Source organism: Anopheles nili, chromosome 3 (assembly GCF_943737925.1).
Source record: "Anopheles nili chromosome 3, idAnoNiliSN_F5_01, whole genome shotgun sequence".
Lineage (NCBI taxonomy): Eukaryota > Metazoa > Arthropoda > Insecta > Diptera > Culicidae > Anopheles > Anopheles nili.
In genome coordinates this window covers 45,145,950-45,164,043 of record NC_071292.1, presented here as the reverse complement: position 1 = coordinate 45,164,043, position 18,094 = coordinate 45,145,950, and the positions used below count along the sequence as shown (strand labels likewise).

At 41.5% G+C, this 18,094-nt stretch overlaps 1 protein-coding gene across 1 annotated transcript; it reads right to left on the bottom strand.

The window, feature by feature from the left end:
* Positions 1–1,889: 1,889 nt before the first annotated feature.
* LOC128722852 (ran-binding protein 9) lies at positions 1,890–11,712 on the bottom strand. Its single transcript, XM_053816534.1, has 9 exons — positions 11,400–11,712; positions 4,430–4,785; positions 4,046–4,343; positions 3,818–3,972; positions 3,615–3,745; positions 3,327–3,517; positions 3,067–3,224; positions 2,846–2,957; positions 1,890–2,767 (listed from the first exon to the last, which is right to left on the bottom strand). The coding sequence occupies exons 1-9, from the start codon at positions 11,710–11,712 to the stop codon at positions 2,622–2,624; spliced, it is 1,860 nt and encodes a 619-aa protein (XP_053672509.1). The 3' UTR covers positions 1,890–2,621.
* Between the last annotated feature and the right edge of the window lie 6,382 nt (positions 11,713–18,094).

Here is an 18,094-nt window from a genome sequence, read left to right as displayed (position 1 = left end):
TAAAAAGCCGGCTTCCTACGGCGCTCCGAGGATGCGATTTTCCTGCCAGCGCACTCGCTACAAAAACGCCCACGCGTTATACTATGGAACACAGTAACAAATTACATTCGTATCGAGTACACGGGGGTACGAAAAGAGCGGTTCTTCGCATGCTATTGCATAGTAAATTCTTACCGATGTATATGAGAAGCTGTGTGTTTTTTTTAACAACGCAAAACTGACCTCACTAGCAGTAGTAGTCAGTGGGAAGGGGGATCGAGGATGACGGAGAGTGGGTTTGGGTGGTGATCGCTAAGTTCAGGGTTTGCATTGTGGGCATTAGCGATCAAACAAACAAAAAAAAACAAAAGCTAACGTACATTAATGTTTCCCCTGGGTTTGTCTTCCTGCCGCTGTTCAGTTATTCTATTGCTTATAGTGACTTCTCGTGCCTTTCGTGTTCCAGTTCTTAAGCTAAACGCACTCGTTCAAGAGCCTTTCTTATACCTTTCTTCAGCGCAATGTTATTCTTATAAATTCTACTTCTGTCTCCTGCCTGTCGTTCAAGCCGTGCTTTTTGTCTGTATATTCCTTTTTTCCCAGCACTGCGATCAATCGAAACATACAACATTGAACTAAATTTAGGTAACAATGGGAAACAACACAGCAAAGGTGGACACATTTAGGTATTGCTCCCAAGATCGCGCATGGAAAGGATGAAATGAAGGGCAATTTTTTAATGTTGGATGCACAGTCTCATCTGCAAGCCGTTTCCAAAGCATTTCAGTCTGCTTTACACATCAATAACAATAACAGAAATGAAATCAAATTATCCAAGGTGGGTCCGCTGATTTTCCCTGCACACGGTAACCACTAAATAAAATTTTAAACAACACACATTCATACAGGACTACGGTTCGAGGAAAAAGGTGATATTGGTGGTAACATGAAGATCTGTTGCTTTGCTTTAACTGAAAATTATCCCCGCTCTGTCGTGAGAGGGTGTTGCAAAATCAACTTTTGATGATGCCTCGAAATAACGTGTGCTCAGATTGGGTCGATTAAGATGAAATACTTGTGAATATTGTGATTTCTGTACTGAAAAATGTGCTTCACACGTAACCTGGTACTATCTATTTTAGTGGTACCTAATTTGGTGCTCAATGAAACCTAGCGACATATTATTCTCGAGGGGAAATTCACGAGAAGCTATTTGTGTGTGGAACATCCACAACTTATTTACGGGTAAAACACGTTAATTATGCAATTGCAAGGGGGAAATAATAGAATAATGAATTATTTCATAATGCTGCTGCTGCAAATTGTGAAACGGAAGAGCTTGGGCAATCCTTTTTTTTCAGACTCTGTAAAAGTGCAAATTTTAAACAGGGCAATCCGGATGCCAAGGATGAAGCAATCGTTTTTGGTACAAAACTGATGTTTGATACTGTTGCACGTGTCAGCTTATTAGTCATGTTAACACCCTAAGATACACGCACCTTTACAGAAGCGTGAGGGATTGAGAACAAACAGAAAAATCTTTATCGCGCATCAAATTCAACTGTTCACAAAGCGTCGCTTATTCTGTTAGTCGCCATTCGCCATCGCTTACTTACGCATGCTTTTGCTTCATCTCAACGGGTCAATCGTTGCGGCAATTTTTACTTTAAACGCTAATATTACAACTTCTTTTACATTTTACATACATTTTACCCATCCATTTCATTCGGGCCCGGATTCTGCGCACTTATTATCAAACTCACGTAAACTGTTCTTCTCCTCGCACGGTGCGTTTACCCATTCGTTCATCACGTTATGCCGCATTAAGCGAGAATTTCACCTCAAACCAACGCTTCCATTAGCTGAATGTACGCGTGTTTTGTCTTACTGCTATCGCTTTCTACTGCATAGTTTACGCAAAACGTAACGTAGTGCCGTTAAGCCAAATAATTTCCAACTCAAACACACTCGCTTAAGGAGAACTTGCAAAGTTCAATCTTCACCCATTGCATTACCTCTGATTGGTTGTACTAGCCACTCCGAAAGAAGATCTCATGGGACTTACTTTGCTTATAATGTGTGTGAGTGTGTGTACGTCTATGACTGACGGGTTTGCTAAACAAGTTTTTGTGTGCTAATTTGGCCGATTTCACAAGGTAATCTAAACGAACTATTCTACAAATCTGAGGACTAATCGTTCGAATCGTCCGCATATAGTACGCAGTGCAGTAGAGCAGGGGTTCGTGAAACGAATTGGTGAACTGCACGAAGGATAATAATGTGATGTATAGACCTCGCGGGATTATAGGAAAATAAAATTCAGTAAACGAGACATCGTGTAAAGCCAATCACAACAAAATAGTAATAGTTCGTCGCTTTTCGCACAATGAAGATGTGTTTTTGTTGTTGTTCTAAAACGATGATATTTTGTTTGTGACCTGCTATTCGATCGTTTCCTAGCCTTCGTGCATAAGCTGTTGCTTTCCATTCACCAAGGGTTGATAGAGATCTATCGCATCGATGGACAGAGACGAATGCATGCATGGGTTGTGTATCTCGGAGGATCGTGAAAAGAGGAAGTTTATGCGATGATGTTCACATTAGAAATTGAAATAAGGCGCTAGCTGCAAAACAAAACGTAGTCAATGTTGCTGATGCTGTGCAAGGATATCGTCGACGCTGACGAACGCGCATGCACCCAGGGATGAGCTCGACATGAGACGCAGCAGCTCGCAGGCATGCGCTATGCACACCTCCAGTGGTGGTCGCCACGAATAATTCATTGATTCTGAAAGGCAAAGGGTGCATTCAATAAAGGCATTAGAAAAGACACGAGCACAGGGTACAAGGACATCAAACAACATACCTAATATGGCAGAGTTTAGAGCAGCACACACAGCTTCCCGACGCGATGGACATAATTGCCAACCGAGCGGACTTGCCCAAGGATTCGAATATGCTAATAAACTAAATGCGTCCTGCAAAATACAAATTCAAGTCGTACAAAAAATTCTACCGCATTAAAACAAGCGTTTGTCTACCAGCACACAGCTGCTTGACATTCGCCGAAAAGATTATCACGCTCACCTCTAACATTTTTTGATTAGTTTCATTAACACCTTGCTCCTTCTCGAGACGTTGGCTCATTTGAAATAGTTCCCTGCCGAATTCCAGCATCCGTTCGACGCCAGATTTTCCTGTGACGCTTGTCGATTTACAGTTTGGCGATAGCGATGAATCCACATCTACAAAATGCATTGGAGAAAGAAAAATGGCCACACACACACTCACGTCAGCAAATCGGTAGGAAAGTTAGCTGCACTTCTGCAGGACATTGGATGCATTACCCATGTCTTCGTCTCGAGTGGTATCCGCTTCTTCCACTTCCTCCTCTACCGATTCGTTTGTATTTGCTCTGTTGGTGGTTCCATTTTTGTAACCGTTTGTGGCATTATTATTGCTGTGACCGTTTTCCATCTCCACATCGTTGGAGTAATCGTCTTCGATGCAGTTCCCATTATTGTTACTGGTGTTATTACTGCAACAAGTCAGTGAAAAGTAACCCACACGCACGTCAATTATGAAACCCACAGCGATCATCAATCAATTGACGAGTTGGCAAATCTCATATTTACCTGAGGACGTTATTTTTTAAGTATCCCTGATTGTCACCGTTATCCGGAATAATGGTGTTACCGTTTTGATAGCTTTTTGTTGATTGTATCACCGATGTTTGCACTGGGCTAGTACGCGATGAAGGTGTACCCTGTAACGACGGAATGGACACGTTGAAGTCATGAATATGAAGGTTTATTGTACCCATGACGGTTGCACTTACTAAGTCAAAGTCAGATCCATTCACCATCTCGATAAACTGCCGGCACTTCAGCATAAAAAGCAAGTTTTGATTCGACTCTAGCAATCCGGGATAGAGACGAATAGTTTGTTCGATTGCTTGTCCCATGCGGCCCGATAGCACTAGTTTTATAATTCCTGCAGCAAAAGCAAAATGTGTTATGAAGTTAAGCATTTACTAGCTCATCCAACGATGGGAGTTTGTTCGTACTTTGTCGATTTTTAATCGATGTCATGTCTTCCTGTAATGCTTGACCCGTGGTTCGAGCGAACGTTTCCGCCGTAGAGCTGTACCCGTGGTGCACCAGATAGGAGGAAACCATTTTGTGCAGGATCACCGTCCAATCGCCCTGGTCGTCCGGCAGTGGAAAGTTGTAGATTGTGGTTTTCGTGGCAGCCCGCAGCTCCTTCAGCATATCTTCGATGTCGAACTTGAACGATTCTTGGCCAAAGTTGGCATCCACCACTTCGCCGGGTGTTTGCAGTCCTACAGTTGGGTATAACCGGGGCTGTAACACAAAAATAAAGAAAAAGGACGTAGAGAACATTTGGCAACGCTTTTCACAGTGGGCAGCTTTTTCTCCGCGCAACCTACCGGCAGGTCCCGAAAAGCGATACCCAGATGGTGGCCATTCTTTGTGTAGAAACAAGTATTGTCAACGAGATTGACACCACAACCAATAATATCACCGGTGGTAAAGGTGGGCCCGTACGGTTGCCCATTTCCGGACGAGCAGAATGAGTTGCCATCATCGCCATGGTAGCCGTAAGACTGTTTGTCCCAGCCGGGCAGCCGGTTCATCTTGAAATTGGTATGGGTCAGCCCAATGCCCATGTATCCGTCGCGGCCTTTTGAGATTATTTTCACCTCGAAATAGTAGAGTCCGCAGGCGGCCGGAATCGGATATGCCGTACGCACTGAGGCCGCATCTGTGTGTGATTTTCCAATTCCTGCAAAGATATAAAACGACGGGGAAAAGAGGCATAAAATCGGGACATACGTGATTTATTGTGTCGAATTTACATTAATGCAATTTATTTATTATGATCCAGTTGATTATGCAACCAGTTATTAAAGTGCAACGAAAGAACTCCAGAAAAGTCATTTCGAAATATTAATCCCAGCAAAATGATCGACTAGCTGTGGCTGATTTGAAGGCAAAAATTATTACTTTCTACATGTGGTGCAAATAATATTTTTACCTAAAAATAAACTAACAAGTTTTATCATAGATCCTTCTTTGGAGAGATTGCAAAATTTATACAAGCAGTGTATATGTTTGGTGTCTTATTAGCTTAGGATCATGCGCTGACCGTTGATAGGTCAGTAAGCCAATATTGTGGAATTGAGCTTGAAATTTTATTTTCTAACGAATAGCTAAATAAAATATAGAATTATTGGGAATGCATTTGGACTTAAATCGATCATTTTATTTGAAATAAGCTAATTCAATTTTCAAAACACCGTAAGCAAATTAAGCGCTTGTCGGCATTCATTAAGTTGCTCGGAATTATAGGGAAAAGCATTTAATGTGGAGAACTGAACACATCAACGTTTGGTGTAATGTTTTCCTATTTTGCGACCAATATTTCAACAAAAAAAACAAACGTTCAAACTCATGTCTGTAAACTGATTTCCACAAGGAAAGCCACATCGAACCTTAAAGCTTATGCCCCCCTCGTGAATTGGGGAATTATGCGAAATAAAGTACAATCTCGTCTGCAACTTAGACATGAAGTACTGCAACATAGTGATCCACGGAACCACTCTGCACTGTTTCGTGACTACAACAGTTAGAGCTTTTCTGCTCGGATAAATATAAGCAGAGTTCCACCAACAACCTCTCTCTATCAACACAAAAGCCTTTCAAAGTGTGCCGTCAGTGTTCAAAGTCATGGAAAAATCGTTGCTAAACGCCGCTGCTGACCCACTTAAGCAACGTGTCTGCTTGCTGCTGCTGGTGCTGTTGGATTTTCGACCCTGACAACACGTTTGATTCGTTCGTTCGTTCGGTTTGTTGGGTCTGTCGTGCATTCGTTCGTTGGTTCGCTTCTCAACGGGCAAAATCGCGGTCGAGCAGCGGTTGAGCAACGGTTGAGCAGGCGACTTTGCTCGACCGCGCGATCGGGAAAAACGAGCGCCTTCGTGCCTTTTCGGGTTGCTTTCGGTACGTTTTTTCTAGTTCGGTAGTTTTTCTTTCATTCGCCCTTCCCCGCATTCTAGAGAGATCGACCCGCTCTCTCTCTCCTTAAGCCAAACACATGCAGTTTTGGGTTATGCGTAGTGTTTACGTTTATTCATTTTCTTCCTGCATAGCTTACACACGTGAGGTTATTCCACAGGCTTGAATGCAACGGCGGCGTCATTGAGACGGCTTCAAATTTGCTAGGTAGTACGGTAGCACAACTGTAGCCCAGCGTTTGTAGATATCGTTCAGCGGCATTCGAATTGGCGGTATGCATCAGATTCCATCTTAGGCAATCTTTTTAAACAGCATATTCGGCAAATAAATGATGTTGATTTTTTCTTCTCATCGCGTAGAAGCCAACATATAATCAGAAAACATGGATTAGAAGATGTAATCATATGTTTAAGAACAATGCTTATAAGCTTGTTCATATGTTTAAGAACAATGTTTGATTAGCTTGTTATGCTTATAAGCTTACCTGTGTAGTTTAACCCAGAAACGACAAGTCCTCAAGAACAACACTTTCTTACTGCGGTGGTTGGTTTAGACTGAAAATTCTCTAAGTCCCCTTCGCTGGCGCGTCATTCAACCACCGAATGTGGAAGCACGCGCACACTCTGACAAAACAGCCTGCGCTGTTGCACACATGCAAACCAAAACGGGTCGAGCAATGAATTTATGCTCAACACATGCTCAATTTCCAGTTCGGCTAGCGTTGTGAAAGCGAGAAGCAGATAGGACCGAGCTTTTGTCTCTTTCTGGCTACCAGAGATCTTCGCCAAAATGCTTCCTGGGTTATTTCCCCCATTTTGTCGTAATCATACTGAGCTATTCCTTCGTGCCCGCGTGCTGCTTCACTGCGTCCAAGGTACTAGAGACTTCTATGTTACGGTAATATTTTGTCACTTTCGATATCCAAAAGCAGAAAACCTACGCACGCGCCGAAGGCTTAGGGTGCCCAAGAGCCCAAGGGGTGAGTGGGTTTGCAAGGGTTAAAAAAAACCTTGAGAACCTCATTTGGGCATTTTACGGGCGTCTGGACATGATGAGTTGATTTTGAATGAGCTGAATAAGGGCAGACTACAAGCAAAATTTGACGAATTGATGTTCCATCGTTATTCCATTCAAATTAAAGTGCAAATAAAGATATTAAAATCATAAGGTATAAACAACAATAAACGTACATCATCCAATAAGCATGAGAGTTGTGGAAAATGATAAACGATATACTACAGTAAAAACAGGCATCCTGAAAGCTAATCCCATTCGTTGGCTCGCTCTGCGATTTGTAGTTTAATCAAGTAAAAAACAAACCATCGCAAAACAAAAAAACCAACAACAGTCACGGTGTGATTGTGCCGAGAAAGTACGATGCCAGACACACGATGATGACCTGCTGCTATTGCCAAACAACATCGTCGTGTGCTCATGTGCATGGTTGAGAAGTTTTCTTTCGCTTCGCTTTTCCTTTTTCCTCTGTTGCTACTCAGGCACTGATAGTGCGCCGCCTCGCGTTGCCATTCCGGTGTTGCAAATCGTAATCGAAAGTGCGTCGCGCCGTTTTTTGCCCCTTCATTATTTTGCTTCACTTTTTTTGTTCTTTTTTTGTCGCAAAAGTTGACGTACTACTGCACTGATAAGAGAACGTTCCGAATAGAGGCAACCCCCAAATACGTGATTGAAAAAATCGTCATTACTTAACGAGCTCAAAAGACCCTATTTTCACGATGAATATAGGAGGGTTTTTCATCGATGAATTCCTCATGAGCATTCAACGAGGGAAAAACGAAGCGGACAGTACGATTTGCTGACCTAGTATTAATAGTTCCACACCGTACAACACTCACACCATCAGCACACCAACGTGGTCCCACAGGTTTTGCCAGATGCCAAAGCTCGTGTTTCCCAAGGTGCAAGATGTCCGAACGCGATCGGTAGCCGAGATGCAAACCCGATCATGTGCAAGTAGATCGCAAGATGAGAACATGCGACGGTTGAATGACAAGTAAACAAAGTAAGGCTGCCGCCGCAAAGCAGTGTTTGAGGTGATGACGCGACGAAACCACACGCTGATGGTTGAGAATGAACAAAGACCGTCATCGAGTCCGGACTCCGGTGGTAACAGCTGACTGTAGGGTGGTGTTTCACACACAGCTACGAATCGACGCATCCGTCTAGATCGTTTGACAAAGGACGACCCCATTTGCATGAATGAAAACATGCGATATTCCGAAGTCGATATCGCCACATGCTGCTTGGCAAGTTTACATTGCTCAATTTCCAATGGCCAGATTCGCATTTTACGCACATTCACACACACACGCGCACAGACGTGGATTGAAAACTGCATTAAGCGTCGAAGAACGACGCAGTATGCACTGAATAAGGCAAGTCATTCTCTGCTGCGGTATCGGCATCATTAGAAGGGAAACGTGCTTTTCCCTTTGTGTGACGGTTGCTCTGTTACTATCATCGTCTAGTTATCATCTCATTACTCATCATCCAGTAGCACTTTTTTCGTGAGTTTATTCCACAATTTTTATTAAAAAAAATCCCTTTTTAAAATCATTACCAACGACACGCAAAGCACCTTACATCACACAGTTAAAATCAATAAAACACAAATGCATTGGTTGCCTTTGGAAACCTGAAGTTATTCCATTTTGAAGATGCCAGATTTATAGGCATTTATCGTTTGATTCTGATTCTGTGACGATTTGGCCAAAAATGTGCTCGTTATTAGATTGAGTTCTTCCGGTTTCTTTGTCGAGAGCCAACAATGTTGCGCATGATTTGTATGCTGCGCTGCCATCCGTGAATATGACAAACTTTATGGTTGGAGAAAAAGAGAACACAAATGACTGTGTTTCTTCCTGTGTTGCTAGCTTTAAAGCGTAGCTTCAATGTTGACATGTGAGCATAATTTGGAATAAAAACTGAACAAAACGCAATTCAACACCGAGTGGGTAAAGGTGTGCAAAAACATCAAAATAAAAGGGGAGCGTACATACACACATTATCGTATAACACAGTGGGGAACGGTGTTGTAAACGCGCGTTCATCACATTTTCATCAAAGTACGCATCGTCGTCATCATGACGGCAGCGCAACATAAGGGTAGAGAAGGAGATACGCATATCGAATGTTATTCATCTCATCGCGCGAGGTCCACCGTTCTACGTCTCCAACATGATCCCCTCCGCCACCCAAACGCTCCACGAGAAGAGTTAACTCTTCCGTCAGAGCTTGTGTTGATGAAATCGGGGTCGTCTCAGCAGAGGCCATGCTTCTACGCCGTCTGTCGAACGAAGCTTTTCCCTGTAAATGCTCCTTTTCCTGGCTCACCGTTTGCTCTCTGGCGTGTTATGTTCGCTTCCGATTTATGCTCATTGCGTTTTATGCTTATGCGCGAATACAGCGTGTCGCGTGTGTTGGTGCTGTGTTGACTCTGAACAGCTGGGGCGATGTGTTCGTGTGTACACGGATGTCATTTCGTTTCATTGTTTTGATCTGAACCTGCACGCACACTTGCCAACATAAAGGAAAAAAAGTACGAAATGTGTGTATGTGATGCATCCTTATGCAACGGGCTAGTAGTAGTGTTGTGTACACTAAACTACTCGCTGGCTAGCTGATGCGAAAAGATTCGATATCGCCATCAAAACATGACAAAGAAAAGCTCCTTGGTGCACTTTCTTTCGCCCGTCGTGGGCCATGTTCTTTTTTTTTTGTTTCCAAAAAGATACACCGTTGGCTACTACGTTGTGTTCATTTTTCACGAATATGGTCCTTGATTGGACTGCACATCACGTTGCGATCGAATAAGGTCAGATCGTTCTCGTACACCAACACGATACAAAATGGCAATCATAATTTTCAGCACATGGATAAACGCAGAGGCTTTAGAAACAGACATTTAGGAACGTACCATTCATGCAAAAATGTGCATCATCTATAGATCATTAAATAGCACTTTTTTCTTCGTCCAAATCGATAAACATTTAAATTTCTTGTGCTATATCCCACATTCGAGCTCGATAGTACCTAGTCATTAGATAACTAGTTACGGCTGAAGTTAGTATCACTAAGTAAGGTGAATTTAACAAACTATTAGGCACATTGTGTCTTAAATTCCGCATTTGACCTGTGGCTTGTCCATTGCGCGTTTGCTTGAGCTTTTTCGTCCCCAAAAGTTGCAACATATTCGGTGCTAAAATATCATAATTTCATCCGTCACATAAACGTCAAAAACTGCTGATTTTTGTTTCTTCCTCGCTGCTTCCTCTTTGTGTTTCGTGTCCCATGCCATCGCCATCAGTTGTCTCTGTCGCACCGAAAAACATTGATCGTTCTCACTCGCTCTACCATTTCCAATGGGCCCTCTGTCATGAATACGCACTCTGCCTCAACGAAGCAACCCTCGCTGTATATCGTTACAGTAGAATCGCTTATTTGTGAGCTGTTGCTGCTGCTTCTGCTGCTATTTGCGCAATATAAAGCGTACATACACAGCAGCGTTGTTTCCCCCCACAGCAGAAATGGGTGAGCGCGTTTTGATCCAACATTTTACGCACACTTTCAACGGTGTTGTCGAAGAGATATGATATTTCGAAGACGTGAGAAATTCGCATTTCATGCAATGGAAGCACGCAGGAGGTGCAGAAATCAGAACAACCAAAGAACGGACATTGTAAAGACAAAAGCACACTCTTGTTTAATGCACCCTCCCGATGAAATGTTGCATTTCACTCCCTCTAAACTGTCAATTTGAAGGCAAATCGTATCAGTGACGCATGTTGTAAACATTGCAGGCATAACGAAAGTCACAATTTAGCTGCACTTTTTTTTTATATTATCCCTCCTCGTGGGATGGAGTTCTACAGTCCTATGTCTGAATGCCATCAGAAGCTGTTTTCCAATGCGCAGTTCAACGCGTAAAGTGGGACCATTGACCAAAGCAATCTGACGTGTGTGTTTTTTTTGCTGATGAAATGCAAAGAACACGCTGTCTAGCGTAGTAGGCGGCCATCGCAATGAGAAATCGAAAAAATTGCCTCAAAAGTAATGTCAACGGACTGCACTGATGGTGATATTGGTACTGTCCGTGAGGTGGTGATCCCCCGCATTAATGGATGTTAAAGGGAGCAAAAAGGGAACGTTTCCCCTCCCTGATGCGGGCGGGCGAAGGGGGCCACCAGCCGGAAGACAGGAAAAGGACGCAAGATGGCGATGCAGGAAAATAAGCAAGCACAAGTCGAACTAAATTTAGACATTGTATAAAATGAAGAAGCACCCGCGAGACGGTGACGGTGAAAATATGCTAGCCTTCGTAGGGTGATTTCGTAGCTACCACTGGCAACTGGCAACGATAAAAACCTTTGTAGTGAACACGTAGATTGTTTTGCGTTAATCCGATGGTGCTGCATTTGTCCTGCAGGCTCCAGGAGCGTGGCAGCGGATCGACGGCTTCATTGACGTTCGGATACAGGAACCGCAGACGGTCGATGGGTCCGGTCGCGGTGGTATTGGGGCCTCCCGGGGCTCCTCCGGTGGCACTACCGCTGCCCCCCGGTACGTTGCTGTTTGGGTTGAACATTTTCCTCGCGGATTTGAGCGCACTGTCGAGAGGCCGACCACCGTCACTACACTTCACACTACTTGCAGCGGCGGCAGGCACATTGTCGGCCATCAGCGAGTGAGGAGGGGGAGGGGAGAAACGAACGACCCGTACGACGAGAGTGTGTGTGTGTGAGTGTGTAAGGCTCGAGGGAAAGCGATGCGAACGCGACGGATCGAACGGAAAAACGCACAATAATCTGCAATGTTCGCCCACTCTGCCTTCACCTTACTACTGCGTGCATTTGGGGGGCCAACACAGCGTACGTGTGCGCACACATACACACGCACACAGCACTTGCCACTCTGCGACGTTCTATTGTTCACTGGCTATCTCAAACTCGCGAGAACTCGCGCGTGTCTCTGCCCCCAACGGTTGCACTTTGCTTTTGTCCTCCAAGCACAGAATGACGGTGCTCCGGCTGGCAGTGATACACCGAACCGACTTCTTTCGATTTCCTTTTCCTAGCACACGCGCCCCCTGTTCGCTGTCTCGCTCTCACGCGAGCAACTCTTCACTGGCCGCGTGTCTCGTGCTCGCTCGCTCGCTCACTCGCTCTGGACACCTATGCACGTACACAACGGGCGACCTCGTCGTCGTCCACCAACACCATCTGCATCGTCGCGCCCCTTCTTCGTACAACCACGCACGCACACACTTAACCGCACCGATGGCGATTGACGAGGTAGACGAAAATTGGCCGTCGATCGTCACCCGTTCCTTGTTCCTGTTTTTGTCCTCCCGAAAAGTGGCAGAAATTTGCTGCCACCTTTTCTTTTAACACTTTCCGAAATGCCACATTTATCTTCCGCTTTTTGCACCACGTCCAAGAAGCTTCTTCGACGGGGGGAGGGTGGGGAGGGGATGCGAAAGCTTCCCCAACTACCAATATACCAGAGGGCCACAGAAGCTCACTGCCACGGGGAAATGGGGCTGATATTGTGATTGCTGCTGCTGCTGAGCTGGTTGCTGTTACGAATTTGTGTGTTACGTTTCGCCGTTGACTCTCACTCGAAAAGGAAAACTTAAATGACGACGGAACCGCGATGCTCGGGGACTGCTGACTGGGAGACCATCATCAAAGCAGGCCAGCTGCGTGAGAGCGAGCGAGACCGAACGAGCGCACTGGCGTTCACCTTCCGCTTGCGGGTTGCGATAGCGGGATTGGCGAGACGACAAAAGAAGCGAAAGAAAAACAACCAGCCTTGTTCGGCGGATGCGATCGACGGGCACACACTACTGATGGAGAAGGGGAAGGACTTCCCAACCCAACCATCCACGAATTTGCTGTATCGAAGATAATGGCTACACTCTTTTTTTTTCGCTTCAAAACGTCCAAAAGCTGATCAATGCAGTGAACTGCGAGAACCTCGATGCGCAGTCAAGGGATTCAGTTCACGAACTAGCGGAGATGAAAATTCTGCTGCCAAGTGCTGGGCCCGATTGCGACGAGCTTTTCACGTTTGTTCGGCTGTCTCTCTCACACCCACACTGAACCGTATGCTCTGTTCAGGTTTGCATAACGTCTTTTGCCGAGCCGTTGTGCGAGGTGATGTGTGGATAAATGGAAACATTTCACTCACACACACACACACACACACACACACACACACAAACACACACGCATGAACGCCTTCCTTGCGGTGGTTGTGTGCACAGCATCAGATGAGCTTTGTTTACTATGGCAGCTGGAGTACGCGCAGAATGTCTGTGCTTAGTTTTGTACAAGCTTTTTGTTGTAATTAGTTTCAGCAATCTAAGGCATCGTTCGTTACTTCTGATACAGGAAGCTAAGCCTTTACGTTTATCAAAACTATAGGCTCCTTCTGATCATATCCTAGCTGTACTTAATCACCATTTATCGTGGTTTTTTGCCGTATCCGTCAGCGAGTCTTATCTTACACATTATAAACCCTGAGCTTCACAGGTATAAACACAATATTGATCCAATTGTGGATAATGAACCAAACAAATCATCATTTAAACTTAGCAGCAACCCTATTGAATATCATCATTTTTTTAAACTGTGTATTTTCAGTGGTCATGTGTTTATTCGAAAGGATTAGGAAATGAATGCAAAAATAATGATCATTTTTCATCATTTTGAATTACATTTTATGCCATTAAATCCTTTTTTCTAGTGTTTAGTTTGGTAACAGCGGCTTTATTACAAGATGCAAGGAATTTTCTTATAAATTAAAGGATTTTTTGTTTTATAATTACGTCTCAAAAACATCACATTGTGACTAATTACCGCTCTCACTTTGACATACTTTTACAAGGTTGCAGCAGCCCTTTGTTTTGGGCCAAAGGAAAACACGTATTTTAGTAAAAATACTTTGATTAAAATAGTCTTTTCAACTCTTTTAAATAATTCATTGATTTTCATGACTAGATTACAAATTTCTTTAAATGACAAATTTAGATGAAAAGATCATTTTATCTGTTTTCTTCAGGACATCGCATTGTATTCATTTCTTGCGATGAGCCAAAATAAAAAAATTCAAAAGTTTGGTTTGAATCTGTTTTTTATCAGATATATCAGCTTTATCAGCTTAAAAATTACTTACGCAGGTCTTCCTTTAAAGATAAATGATATATTTCATATTAACGGTTATATGTTTTTTGAATTACAATTATTGTTTTTAATTTATTTTTAAATTTTCCGTTTTTTTAGGGTCAATTATATTTTTACACGCTCATTAGTATTTTTGGTTATTTGATTATTTGATTGGTATTTATTATGATTTTGTTATGATATCATGACATACTCCCCCAATGTCCTTCCGTGTTGTATATCCCTGAGGTGTTCCATATCCCTTCCTATCATTTTATCGATTCAAGCTACGTTATCTATTTTCTATGCCCCAGATCTCGCCAATCTATCTCTAATACCTCACATTATTTCTCTTTATCTTATCATACAAAAATATATCGCTTTTCTGTATCGCTCTGTCTTCCATAGGAACCCATCCTTTCGCTTATCTTATCCCTTTACTCTGTAATCGGTCTACTCATCAATCAGCCCATCTTTTTGCTCTACACACTTCTTTCCAGCTCACTTCAACTTTTTTTATCTATTCCTAAGTTCTTCTATAGCGCCGTAACGCCATCATGTTAGTTATTATTATATGATTTCAATCAATTATTCACGCATTATCGACCTTTTAAAACGATTGGAGCTCACATACTTTTTCAAGATTTCAAGAAGGTCATACCTTCTGGAAAATCATATCATAGCTTTAAGTCTTGAACAACTTCATGAAAATGAGTATAATATACACGCTTAATTTCTATCGTCCTTTTTATCCTCAACCCCATTGACTATTGAGATTAAGATTAAATATGTTTTAGTGTGATATGTATTCGTATCCGTAGACGAAATAAATACTCTTTGATTGTAATCCTTAGTCACAGCCGTTATGCTGCATTACATTTTTCGGCAAGTAAAATAAATCTTGTAGACTCGCTTTTATTAAGCGAATATTTAAGATATTCCGTAGGGTTGGAAATTCGATACGCGTTCCCCTTCGAATAAATTCATAAAAGAAGCATTCTTTAGAACTATAGTGTTATTGCTATTTTGCAAAGACTGTATCTAGTTTTACGTTAAAGGGGGTTTCATGGATGTTTATACACTTGTATCGATTTTTACTTATATCGATCGCGAATTGATATTTTAGATAAGTAGCTATTATGTAGATACGATAATTGCATGAAATTTCCTTCAGACCACCTTCAAAGAACGGTGAAATTCTCAAATTATAAGCAAAGTGTAATTAATCGCCAATTGCAAACTATTTTTCAAATCACGCAAGTACTAAAAAATCATCGTTTTTTTATTTTTGTAACGATATTTTTATAGCTTTCTTGGAGAATAACGATAGTGAGTTCAGATTAAATTCCCGATAAAATAAAGGCAATCTTTCAAACATACGTATATCGTTCTATGCGATTAAATGTTGCAATGGAGCATATTACTGCTTTTTGCAATTCAATTACTAACAATACACAGTTGAACAATTTAAGCTCTGTGAAGCTGTGTATTTTAATAATTGACACAAGGTTGATTTATGTTTCATAATTATATTTATGTTTTTGAGTCTTTGTTAAAACTGTTTGAAGCCAGAACTTTCGACTCTACTTTTTCACCAAGCTTTCGGCTAGCTACCTTACAACTGTTATTGAATGGACCAATTGTTGATCAATACATATAGAAAATGGAAATATATTTTATTTCTATTGTTGAAAAATATGAAGCAATTAGAGTATCTTTTTTATTTTTAAACTGCATACAAGCAAGTTAGTTAAATAACTATTAGTTTTTCTGGCTGTTTTAAAATCTTTAATTTAAGGATGTGCTAGACCAGAAGAGGATTAGGGAAAGATCTAGTGAGAGTTTAAAAAAAGCATCGAATACATTGAAGGGGTATACCAAAAAGTGAACAATAATTATGAGAGTGCATTACAAAGACGAGTCACAGAAAGAAGACAGATAGATAGAACAATAATTGGTATGTAATAGCAAAGATATGGAATATTTGAATAAGTGGAGAATTGAAAAAAAAGAGAAAAAAAATGAAGAAAAGGAATGAAAGAAGAAACTAGTGGAATGGAGGAAGATAGTAGTGAAAGAGTTAAGATCAATGTCGAGCAAGAGTAATATGAGGGTGGTGATACGCGGAGTAGGGTAGATCGTAAATTAGAATATATTCTATATGCTGATAGTATTCATAGTGTATTCATAGGATTGTGTCTACAGTATGTTTGGTTGGTCGAAAGAAAGCGAGAAAGAAAGAATAGGAGAAGAACAGAGAGAATGAATATTATGGGGAGGCTTGAATAATGACGGGAAACATAAACATTTGTCTTTTACTGTTTGAAATGCTTACAAATGAGCAACAACTATGATCCAAATAAAAACAAAACAATATAATTTTTTTACAGAAGTATTCTACATTGTCATACAAGATAATCATCAGAATTGTTTCATATTCGTTCTAACGTACGATTGTGGATGAATATCATATAATACGGAAGTAGATATCTCTATTTAGAATGAAATGCAGACACACAAATATTTGTTGCCACCTGAAATATAATACCAGATATTATTTATATTTGCTGTAGTCTTTAGTGCATTATGTGCGATGGTTTGTAATGCTCTTCAAAATTGTAAGTTAACTCATTTAAATATAGTCATATGAGCAAATGCATTAATTTATTCTTCAGGTTTTTAAACTTTGAATATGATTTTACAAAACATGTATGATTGAAGTAGGAGCATTTATGAATTCGAATAGTCATGATTCACTGTTGTATAATGGTATGGAGACGGTATGGGATGTCTGTGATGTTTAGCAAGAATGAAGAAAATTTTTTATGTACATAATGAGAACAACATCATGTAACATGGACATGTAACATAAGTGTAACAAATTTGTCAAAATATAAATTAATGTAACCGTAGCGATGATTTCAACGTCTCCAACATTGAAATATGATTTATCATATGTTAAATGCTTTTGAATATTACAATTTAGTTATTCTAGTATCAAACATGCAAGCTGCACAGTTGTATGTGAAACAACTTTCACTATTTCTTGCTGGTATTGCGGCGTTTGGTATATTATAGACCTAATGTCATAAGCCGAGTGATGGATTCGCTCAAAAATGCTTCAACTACTTCTAGGCACTTAGCCTGTCTTCCGAAAGTGGTATTTTTCTTACATTTGGAAGAGACGAGATCGTTTGGAAGTTCCCGTTTATGGTACGCTTCGGTTGCTAAACGGTACTACGAATACCATGTGTGATCTTTCAGCTGCTTGCTGAACAGGCAAAAACGTATGCGGTAAAACAGAAACAGATACAATCGCCAATGGGATGGAGTTTCAGTGGAGCTGTACATAAAAGAGATCCATCGCGATTGTGTGATCCTAGGCCTCGCGTTTGGGGAATGGATCGGCGTGGTATAGATGAAGGATGGTGGATGAAAGAGGGTTTAAGATTGCGCGCCGCTCGAAAGTACGACGAAGTATGGAGTACGGGAAACTAGACTACCGCGCGCCCGTAGTCTCGTAACAATAACTAACGTTGAGTAATGGAATAACTGTTCACAACTGTTTCAAAAAAGGAAAGTCATTTATGGCGTTTTTTATTCGAGGCTTGCTTCCCATTTACGTCGCCTGGTATCTTACAACCCCGTTTTCTGCTGTGAAGCAATGGTGCCGTTATGTTGGTGGAAAAAATGAATCGTATTTGTGTTAGCAAGGTTTTTGATATTTCCTCATGATTTCGTGGGCCGTAATGGCACTTAAGAGCTTTTCGGACCAATATTGGCATGTAACAAATTCTTACTAAATATTTCAATATATCATCATCGTAGGTAGTATAATGGTATAATAGTATAGCAAGTATTAGTATAATAGTATTACTACATTTCTTAACTTTTTTT

What these genes read in the sequence shown, in the direction of transcription:
- LOC128722852 (XM_053816534.1), bottom strand. Translation starts at nt 11,712, where the DNA reads ATGGCCGACAATGTGCCTGCCGCCGCTGCAAGTAGTGTGAAGTGTAGT. An exon ending in TTAAAAAATAACGTCCTCAG is followed by an intron (nt 3,518 to 3,614) that starts GTAAATATGAGA and finishes GACTTGTTGCAG; the next exon opens with TAATAACACCAGTAACAATA. An exon ending in CACTCGAGACGAAGACATGG is followed by an intron (nt 3,225 to 3,326) that starts GTAATGCATCCA and finishes TGCATTTTGTAG; the next exon opens with ATGTGGATTCATCGCTATCG.